Source organism: Procambarus clarkii, chromosome 25, assembly GCF_040958095.1.
Source record: "Procambarus clarkii isolate CNS0578487 chromosome 25, FALCON_Pclarkii_2.0, whole genome shotgun sequence".
Lineage (NCBI taxonomy): Eukaryota > Metazoa > Arthropoda > Malacostraca > Decapoda > Cambaridae > Procambarus > Procambarus clarkii.
This window is the reverse complement of record NC_091174.1, coordinates 24,523,966-24,535,173: the sequence shown is the minus strand read 5'-3', so window position 1 is coordinate 24,535,173 and position 11,208 is coordinate 24,523,966. Positions and strand designations below refer to the sequence as shown.

General features: G+C 47.2%; 1 protein-coding gene across 1 annotated transcript in view; it reads right to left on the bottom strand.

Moving 5' to 3' along the window:
• LOC138368396 (hematopoietic prostaglandin D synthase-like) overlaps window positions 1-10,428 on the bottom strand; it is a 21,842-nt gene extending 11,414 nt beyond the window's left edge. Inside the window, exon 1 of the mRNA XM_069330921.1 lies at window positions 10,269-10,428. Coding sequence (XP_069187022.1) covers window positions 10,269-10,401 — 133 coding nt within the window. The 5' untranslated portion in view covers window positions 10,402-10,428. The remainder of the gene's footprint in view (window positions 1-10,268) is intronic.
• Window positions 10,429-11,208: the final 780 nt, after the last annotated feature.

Below are 11,208 nucleotides of genomic sequence, written 5' to 3'. Positions count from 1 at the left end.
CCCCACTAAGTACCCTCCTAGGGCACCCTCCCCCCCCCCACCCAACCCCCTTCTCCCAATCACCCCCTCCTCCAACTCACCCCTCTCCCCAGGACCTCAATTCTCCCCCATCACCCAAGCCCTCCCTTCTCCCACATGCCCTCCCGTCTCTCCCACCTCCAAGCTCTCCGTTCTCCCCCACCACCCTAATCCCCCACCCCATCTAAGCCTTCCCCTCTCCACCACTCCCCTAAACCCTCCCCTCTTCCTCACCCACCTCAGCCTTCCCTTCCCCCCCCAACGCCCCCCAAGCCTTTCCCCCTTTTCTGCCTCCCCAAGCCCCCCTTTCTCCCCCATCCCCCCATGCCTCTCCTTCCCCCATGCTCCCCCAACCCTCCCCCTCTCACCCCTCCCCAAACCATCCCCTTCTCATTCTCCCCCCAACTCTCCCCCTCTCACCCCCCTACTGTCCCCCTCTCACCCCCCTACCCTCCCCCTTTTACCCACCCCACAAGCCCTTCCTTCTCCACCAGTCTCCCCGCACCACATCCTCCCAGCTCCCGCTCACCCCAGATCCCACAGGTATCCCCTCCCCCCTAAGGAGATGCAGAAGAGAGTCAGTTTCAAGGTAATGTACTTGAACATAGATGGGATCACAAGCTAGGCAAGTGAACTAAGGGAAAGAGCACAGGAAGTGAACCCAGATGTAATCGGACTCTCTGAAACAAAACTCGCAGGAATCATAACGAATGCCGTGTTTCCCCAGGAGTACACAGTAATAAGGAGAGGGAAGGTAGGGGAGGAGGCGGAGTGGCCCTACTCATGAGAAAGGAATGCAGTTTTAAGGAGATAGCTATCCTTGGCTGTGAGGATTTCAGAGACTACATAGCAGGCACCATGACAATGGGAGGACCAAGAACAGTAGTAGCAGTAATATATAACCCTCCACCAAATGACAGAAGACCCAGTCAAGAGTATGAAAACAACAACATGGCAGTTAACACTATAATTGAGAGGGCAGCCTCTGCCACCTGTAGAAATTGATCCCCCCTTGCTCATCATGGGGGACTTCAATCACGGAAGGATTGACTGGGAGAACAAGGAACCGCATGGAGGCAAGGATACATGGAGAGCCAAACTATTGGAGGTGGTGACTAGAAACTTTTTAACCCAGCATATCAGAGAACCCACAAGGATGAGAGGAAATGACGAACCAGCGAGACTCGACCTAGTCTTCACTCTGAACGACTCCGTTATAAGAGAAATCGGTTTTGAGGACCCAGTAGGAATGAGCGACCACAGTGTACTGGTGTTTGAGTACCTGATTGAAGAAGGATTATTGAACTCGAGGAGGGATACTGAAAACAAAAGGTTGCCATACCGAAAGGGAAACTAAGATGGCCCAAGGCATGATGGACTACATCACGCAGAAGTGCAAGGAAGCAGCAAACAAGTTTGTCCCAGTCCAAAAGGAAAACAGTGAGATGAAGATGAGAAACCCATGGTTTAATCAGAGATGTAGGCTAGCTAAGCAGCAAAGTAAAAGTGCATGGAGAAATTATAGGAATAACAGGACACTTGAGAGCAGAGAAAGATACCAGAGTGCAAGGAATGAATATGTCAGGATGAGAAGAGAGGCAGAAAGACAATACGAAAATGACATCGCAAGCAAGGCAAAGACTCAGCCTAAATTGCTGCACAGCCACATCAGGAGAAAAACAACAGTAAAGGAACAGGTTATGAAATTAAGGATAGGGGCAGAAGGATTCACTACAAACGACAAGGAAGTGTGTGAGGAACTGAATAAGAAATTCCAGGTCTTCACCTTAGAGCAAGGAGAAATTCCAGAGATAAGAGAGGGAATAGTTAACCAGGAACCACTGGATGAGTTTGAGATTACCAGCGGGGAAGTAAGGAAGTGTTTACTAGAATTGGATGTGACAAAGGATATAAGTCCAGATGGAATCTCTCCTTGGATACCAAAGGAAGGAGCAGAAGAACTGTGCCTGCCACTCTCCATAGTGTATAACAAATCACTAGCAACAGGGGAACTGGCATAAATTTTTAAAGCAGCTAACGTAGTCCCGATAGACAAGAAAGGGGAGAGACAGGAGGCACTGAACTACAGGCCAGTGTTCCTAACCTGCATACCATGCAAGCTGATGGAGAAGTTTGGGCGAAGGAAGCTAGTGGAACATCTGGAGCAAAAGAACTTTGTAACACAGCATCAACATGGGTTCAAGAATGGCAGGTCCTGCCTCACAGGGTTACTTGAATTCTACGACCAGGCAAGAAATAGAAGGGTGGGCAGATTGCATATTTTTGGATTGTCAGAAAGCCTTTGATACAGTACCACACAAGAGGCTAGTAAAAAAGTTGGAGATGCAGGCTGGAGTGAAAGGGAAGGTACTCCATTTGATAATGGACTACCTAAGCAACAGGAGACAACGAGTCAGTGTGAGGGGGTGATGTCTCAGATTAGCGAGACGTTACAAGTGGAGTCCCGCAGGGGTCAGTCCTTGGACCTATACTGTTTCTGATATATGTAAATGATCTCCCAGAGGGTATAGACTCGTTTCTCTCAATGTTTGCTGATGATACAAAAATTATGAGGAGGATTGAAACAAAGAATGATAGTAGGAGGCTACAAGATCACCTAGACAGACTGAGTGAATGGTCCAAAAATGGCTCTTGAAGTTCAACCCGAGTAAATGCAAAGTAATGAAACTAGGCAGTGGAAACAGGAGGCCAGACACAGGATACAGAATAGGAGATAAAGTACTTAATGAAACGGACAGAGAGAAAGATCTAGGAGTTGATATAACACCAAACCTGTCTCCTGAAGCCCACATAAAAAGAATAACGTCTGCGGCATATGCGGGGCTGGCTAACATCAGAACAGCGTTCAGGAAACTGTGTAAGGAATTATTCAGAATCTTGTACACCACATATGTAAGACGAATCCTAGAGCATGCGGCCCCAGCATGGAGCCCGTACCTTGTCAAGCACAAGACGAAGCTGGAAAAAGTTCAGAGGTATGCCACTAGACTAGTCCCAGAACTAAGAGGCATGGGTTACGAGGAAAGGCTGCGGGAAATGCACTTTACGACACTGGAAGACAGAAGAGTAAGGGGAGACATGATCACAACCTACAAAATCCTCAGGGGAATCGACCGGGTAAACAAGGATAAACTATTCAACACTGGTGGTACGCGAATAAGGGGACACAGGTGGAAACTGAGTACCCACACAAGCCACAGGGACGTTAGAAGGAACTTTTTCAGTGTCAGAGTTGTTAACGCATGGAATGCATTTGGCAGTGATGTGGTGGAGGCTGACTCCATACACAGTTTCAAATGTAGATATGATAGAGCGCAGTAGGCTCAGGAATCTGTACACCAATTGATTGACTGTTGAGGGGCGGGATCAAAGAGCCAAAGCTCAACCCCCGCAAGCACAAATAGGTGAGTACACATACAGCAAACACACTTACACATAAACAAACACACGCACAAGAAAAACCAGGACTTTTTTTTCCTCAGCCAGGGAAAATGATGGAGGGACATCACTACACACATGGACAGGGGGAGAATGGTGGATACTACCTTTAAATGGCTCAACCAGACATTAGGGGGATTCGGCAGAGACCTGCAAGCAATGCAAATGGTATTCAGCAGAGACCTGCAAGAAATGAAAATGGGATTCGGCAGAGACCTGCAGGACATGAAAGATGGATTTGGCAGAGACCTGCAGGAAATGCAATTATTAATACAGATCCAAAGGAGTGAGTTAGAGGAAGCCAGAGAGAAGATAAAGGGACTCAGGGAAAATCAGAATTCAAACCAGCATAGGGTATGCAATCTCCTGGAAACAGGGAACGAAACTGATGGAAGGCTCCTTCCAGGGGGGACTCTCTTTTGCAGAAACACTGCAGAACAGCCCAAGTGCCAAGGCCGCTTTAGATGCAGCAGCTATGATTGCAGCTACCTCACAGGAAGCTGCAAAATGCACTGAACAAATGCTGGAAAGGAAACGAGCAATTATAGTTGTAGGAGTACAGGAACCAGAGGGATCCAATCGGGAGGAGTGGAGAAGGAGGGACCGAGCAACTATGACAGAGATCTTGGAGGGACTGGATATGGAAGAGCCAAATAGCAACATAGAGAAGGTTTTCAGGCTGGGCATCAACAAGAAGGAAAGGAAACGATTGATAAAGGTAGTGCTCACGAACGAGGCAACAAAGAAGAAAATCCTATCCAGGAAGAGCAGACTTGTGAGGCTAGGATGGATACGAGGACGTCTTTCTGCAAATGGACATGACAAGGGAGGAGAGAAGGAAAGCTGCAGAAGCAAGAAGGAGATGCAGAGAAAGGGGTGGGGATATGGGAGCCACAGGACTAAGCTCAGTGTCTCCAGGAACCTCAGAAGGGAGTGGGAATCCCCCCACCAGCAGGCCAGCACCCCCAGGGAAGATTGTAACAGAAGTCTCCCACCAACAAACCCCTCAGCCATCCCCCACCAACCACCTGCACCTCCCCAGACAGTAAAGTCCCGCTTCAGACCATGCCCCCAAGTTCCCTGACCCCAGACCCCCCATGTTCCCCCCCCATACCCCTTTTCTTCTCCAGCCCCTACCCCAGACCCTCGCTGTTCCTACACCCCATGCCCTTCCCTGTTTCTCCAGCCTGTGCCCTTCCCAGTTTCCCCACCACAAGCTCTCCTCCCTACCCCACCCCTCCCTCCCCTCCCTAACCCCTAACCTCCCTGTCAACCCACCCCAGTCTACTCTGCATACCCCAACCCGTGACCAACCATCACATGCCCCTCCAGGTCCCCCATCCCATGCCCCAACTAACCCCCAACCCTGGATCCCCTTAGCCACATCACGTCAGACCCCCCTATCCCCCCCTGTTCCAGATCCTCCCAGCCCCCCTCACACCCCAGACCCCCCAGGTTCTCCTTCCTAGGTTCACCCATCCCAGACATCCCTTGCCCCCCAACTCCAGTGGAATCAACAGAAACTGAGTATGGACAGAAGAGTGTCAGCTTCAAGGTCATGTACTCGAACATAGATGGGATTACAAACAAGGCTAGTGAACTCAGGGAAAGAACACAAGATGTAAACCCAGATGTAATTAGACTCACAGAAACAAAACTCTCAGAAATCATAACGAAGGGGGGGGGGGGTTTCACCAGGACTACACTGTAATAAGAAAAGAGAGGGAATGAAGGGGAGGAGGCGTAGTGGCTCTACTAATGAGAAAGGAATGGAGTTTCGAGGAGATGATTATTCCAGGCTGCGAAGGGTTCAGAGACTTCATAACAGGCACCATCACGATGGGAGGACCAAGAGTAGTAGTAGCAGTGATATATAACCCAGTCACCAAATGAAAAAAGACCCAGGCAAGAGTATGACAGAAACAACATGGCAGTTAACATTATCATTGAGAGAGTAGCCGCTGCTGCCTGTAGAAATTGATCCCATCTGCTCATCATAGAGGGAATTTAATCATGGAAGGATAGACTGGGAAAAACAAAGAACCACATGGAGGTGAGGAAACATGGAGAGCGAAACTGCTGGAGGTGACGACTAGAAACTTTTTAAGTCAGCATATCAAGGGTCTCACGAGAATGAGAGGCAATGATGAACCAGCAAGACTCGACTTAGTATTCACTCTGAACGATTCAAACATAAGGAAAATTGATCTTGAAGCCCCCGTGGGTATGAGTGATCACAGTGTACTGTTTTTTGAGTATCAGGTCGAAGAAGGGTTAATGTACTCAAGGAAGGGATCAGAAAGCAAGAGGCCGGCATTCCGGAAGGGAAACTATGAAGAGATGAGAAAATTCCTAACTGAAATAGCTTGGGAAACAGAGCTCAGAGGAAAGACGGTTCAAGACATGATGGACTACATCACACAGAAGTGTATGGAGGCAGCAGACAAGTTCGTCCCAGTCCAAAAGGAAAAAAATGAAATGGAGATGAGAAACCCATGGTTTAATCAGAGTTGCAAGCTAGCAAAGCAGCTAAGTAAAAGGGCGTGGAGAAACTATAGAAACAACAGAACACTAGAGAGCAGAGAAAGATACCAGGGCGCCAGGAATGAATACATCAGGGTGAGAAGAGAGGTAGAGAGGCAATATGAAAATGACTTAGCAAGCAGGGCAAAGAATCAACCCAAACTGCTGCATAGCCACATCAGGAAATTGAAAACAACAGGAAAACAACAGTAAAGGAACAGGTAATGAAACTGAGGATAGGGGCAGAAAGATTCACTACAAATGACAAGGAAGTGTGTGAGGAACTCAATAAGAAATTCCAGGAAGTCTTCACACCTGAGCAAGGAGAAGTCTCAGAGATAAGGAAGGGAACATCAACCCAGACACCACTAGAGGAGTTTGTGATTACCAGTGAGGAGGTGAGGAAGCATCTGCTAGATTTGGACGTGACAAAGGCTATAGGCCCGGATGGAATCTCACCTTGGATTCTAAAGGAAGGAGCAGAAGCTCTGTGTCTACCACTCTCCATGGTGTACAACAAGTCACTGGTAACAGGTGAACTGCCAAAAATTTGGAAGACGGCCAATGTGGTCCCAATATACAAGAAAGGTGATAGGCAGGAGGCACAGAGCTACAGGCCAGTGTCCCTAACTTGCATTCCACGCAAGATGATGGAAAAGATTGTGCGAAAAAAGCTAGTGGAACATCTGGAGCAAAGGAACTTTGTAACACAACATGAGCATGGGTTCAGAGATGGCAAATCATGCCTAACAGGATTAATTGAGTTTTATGACCAGGCAACAAAGATCAGGCAAGAGAGAGAGGGCTGGGCGGACTGCATATTTCTGGACTGCCAGAAAGCTTTTGACACAGTACCACATAAGAGACTAGTGCACAAACTAGAGATGCAGGCAGGAGTGAAAGGGAAGGTATTCCACTGGATAAGAGAGTACCTAAGCAACAGGACACAGCGAGTCACCATGAGGGGTGAGGTCTCGGAGTGGCGGGGAGTCACCAGTGGAGTCCCACAGGGATCAGTCCTTGGACCTATACTGTTTCTGATATACGTAAATGATCTCCCAGAAGGAATTGACTCCTTCCTCTCGATGTTTGCTGATGATGCAAAAATTATGAGGAGGATCAGGACAGAGGAGGATAGTATTAGGCTACAAGATGACCTAGACGAACTGAAGGAATGGTCCGACAAATGGCTACTAAAGTTCAACCCAAGTAAATGTAAGGTAATGAAACTAGGAGGAGGAACTAAGAGGCCAGTCACTGGATACCGAATGGGAGATGAAGTCCTTCACGAAACGGACAGAGAGAAAGATCTGGGAGTTGATATCACGCCAAACCTGTCTCCCGAAGCCCACATCAAAAGAATAACATCAGCGGCCTATGCGAGGCTGGCTAACATCAGAACTGCTTTCAGAAACCTGTGTAAGGAATCTTTCAGAACCTTGTATACCACATATGTAAGGCCAATCCTGGAGTATGTGTCCACCAGCATGGAGCCCGTATCTAGTCAAGCAAAAGACGAAGCTGGAAAAAGTTCAGAGGTATGCCACTAGGCTAGTCCCAGAACTAAGAGGCATGAGATATGAGGACAGACTACGTAAACTGCACCTCACGTCGCTAGAAGACAGAAGAGCTAGGGGAGACATGATCACCACATACAAAATTCTCAGGGGAATTGACAGGGTGGACAAGGATGGATTATTTAACACGGGTGGCACACGCACAAGGGGACACAGGTTGAAGCTGATTACCCAAATGAGCCACAGAGAGTGTGGAACTTTGGACCCCCTCAAGAAGGAGTCTTAAGCTCCACACTATTTGACATACTTATGCACGCCATTGCAAATATTGAAATTCCGGAAGGAACACAACAAGTGGGGTATGCAGATGATGTCCTAATACAGGTCAAACCTTGGGAAAAATTAAACAGTCCATTGACCTCCTTGTAAGGAAATGTGTTGAACTTGGTTTCACTCTCTCTTCATAAACAAGACAAAAGCATAGTCTCATCACAAGCGCGGAGATAATGAAGAACTACAAGTTAATGGTGTAAAACTTGAGTGGGTTGACTATTATCGGTGCCTTAGGGTCACTGTCGGCTCTAACAAGGGGAAGAAAGAGCACCTCAACCAATTTATAGTAACATGTAAAATTCGACTTAGGGCACTGAAAGCTGTGACCTGGAATGGCCATGGGGCATCTATTGCCGTTTTTTAAATGATGTACGAAATGTGTGCTCCTTCGTAAACTATGGCACACCAGTTTTGTGGACTCGTTCCCAAAGTATGATGAACAAATTTGAAAGCATCCAAAAGGAAGCCATGACACTCATTCTTGAAGTCTCAAGAACTGCCAAAACATCTAATCTACGGGAGGAGTTCTCTCTCTCGACTGTTAAAAAGCACAATTAAGGAAATGAATGCGGAGCTTGCAATTAAAATAGCCAGAGATCCCCCTTACAAAGATATTGCCAAGAAAAAACCGAGTTCTTTGCTACTTAGGAGGAAACAGGAAAATAAAAAAACTGGCATCACAGATCAGTCTGCTGCCTCGAAGAACTTCACCTGTTTGAGCAAGCCCGTGAGCTTATGCTTGAGAGAGATTACCTCCCTGGGAGGATAACTCATGTAGGATTATCATCAATTAAATGACAACGAAAAAGTCTAACATGATACCAAAGGAAATGTGGCACAGGTATCTTAAGGGAATTTATAAAGAATTTATTAAGCCGGAAATGAATTAGATCTAATATACACTGATGGGTCATCTAATCCTGTAAATGGAATGGCTGGTGCCGCATACAATGTAAATAGGAATAATGTCTTCCAACGCAAAAACGAAGAAAAAGCTCGCATTGAGAACTATGCCTCTTCAATGCAAGCGAAGCTAACTGCCATTGTTATGGCGTTCGTATTTCTTGAACGAAGAACTAATGATGCAGTGATCTACACTGATACACAAGCAGCGCTACAGAGCCTTAGTAAAAACGGGCACAAAATTTTGCGATAGTCGCTGAAATCAAGAGAGTTGTGAGAGTACTAACCAATCAGGGAAAAGGTGTAGAATTTCTGTGGATCCCCTCCCATGTTGGAATCTGTGGAAATGAACGAGCAGATGTGCTGGCTGCTGTAGGCGCTAAAGGAGACCATATGGAATACTACATATTCAAGACTCTTCTACTAATTAGAGGTATTATCAGGCAATAGCATCGTGACAAGGTAACTGAGGAAAGGAGTATAGAAGAACAAGTCAGTGAATCTGTATGCTGGAACAATATGGTTGCTGCTGGCAATTCCAATCTATTTGGACGAAGAGGAGGTGGCCACGGGAGAGAATCAGTAATATCAAGAACTCGTCTTGGATACAAATATCCATGGAGATTCAGAATAGAAACAACAGTTGAGCAGAGCAGTTGCAGAATCTGTAGCGAGAGTGATGGACACCGCATTGACCACTTCCTGAGAGAATGTGAACATCTAAGAGTCATTTGATATATGGATAGAATAATAAACCCCAGATATATGGGTAGAATAATAAACCCCAGAAATATGGGTAGAATAATAAACCCCAGAAATATGGGTAGAATAATAAACCACAGAAATATGGGTAGAATAATAAACCCCAGAAATATGGGTAGAATAATAAACCCCACATTGTTTGAGTTAGAAAAACACTATTTGTCAAATATAGCTACTGTTCTAAGAGATTCCCCCCCTTTTGTACCAGCACAATAACGAAAGATTTTTAAAGGTTGACAATGCCAATCTTCTTGTTTGAGAAGCTGTTCACTTGAGATATTTAAGCTCGTGCCAGTCTCGGTTCAAGTGACAGGATGAACAACCCAACAAGTTTTCTTCCAATTGGGGGGTATTGAACATGCTGCTATGACTGAATGTCCACTCACAGGATGAGTGCCTCTGCCCAATAAATTCGCCCCACAGGGAAAAATTTAAACTGTATAATTAATTCATGGATATTATAGGTTTGGGAAATGCATGTTCAGCTCTCGATATAACGTTTGGCAATTCTCTAGATCATGCTCATTATCCAGAGTTATAGATCACAGGATATAGAAAGTGTCAATATCATTTTAAGGTAAATAAAAGGGTTGTGATACAGGGTTGAAATGAACATAATGAACTCAACATGAGTCTTATAGTACTGGAACATCTAACTTTTCAGATATTTAATTCAACTTTTTGTTGGATATATTTTGTCATAGTTCAGTTAAATGCTGCTAAACTAATGACAAATACTAAATTAAAACTCACTTTTCTTCCTCTCTGGCCAGTCCTCCTTCTCGATGCGCTCGTCAGTGAAGGGGATGCCGCCATAGGCGAAGATCCACCTGACCAGCTCGGCGCGGCCCGCGGTGTTGAAGTAGACCAGTTTGTACTCCGGCATGGTGGTGTTGTTGTGGTCCTGTTAACGGGAGAGAACAACAGTTGAGGGTCTGCACGTCAGCCCGTGGTGGTTGTGGGTGGGGGGAGGGGGGGGTGTGCACGTCAGCCCGTGGTGGTTGTGGGCGCGGGGGGGGGGGGGTTGCACGTCAGCCCGTGGTGGTTGTGGGCGCGGGGATGCACGTCAGCCCGTGGTTGTGGGGGGGGGGTGTGCACGTCAGCCCGTGGTTGTGCGGGGGGGGGGGGGTGCACGTCAGCCCGTGGTGGTTGTGGGCGCGGGGGGGGGGGGGGGTGCACATCAGCCCGTGGTGGTTGTGGAGTGATATGCACGACAGCCCGTGATGGTAGTAGGGTGATGTGCACGTCAGCCCGTGGTGATTGTGGAGTGATATGCACGTCAACCCGTGATGGTAGTAGGGTGATGTGCACGTCAGACCGTGGTGGTTGTGGAGTGATGTGCACGTCAGCCAGTGGTGATGTGCACGTCAGCCAGTGGTGATGTGCACGTCAGCCCGTGGTGGTGTGCAGGTTTGAGGGAGCCGGTCAGCCGAACAGACAGCACGCTGGACTTGTGATCCTGTGGTCCCGGGTTCGATCCAGGGCGCCGGCGAGAAACAATGGGCAGAGTTTCCTTCACCCTATGCCCCTGTTACCTAGTATTCATTTGCCTTGTTCTGGTTGAAGATAGACACAGTAGTCGCTTCTGTATATTTATTGAGTGAGGCAAACAGGTGTATAACTAGCCAGCCGAGGTCCACCTACTCTGAGTCTGTGAGGAGAACTGAGGCTGCTGGGAGCATCGCTGATGCTC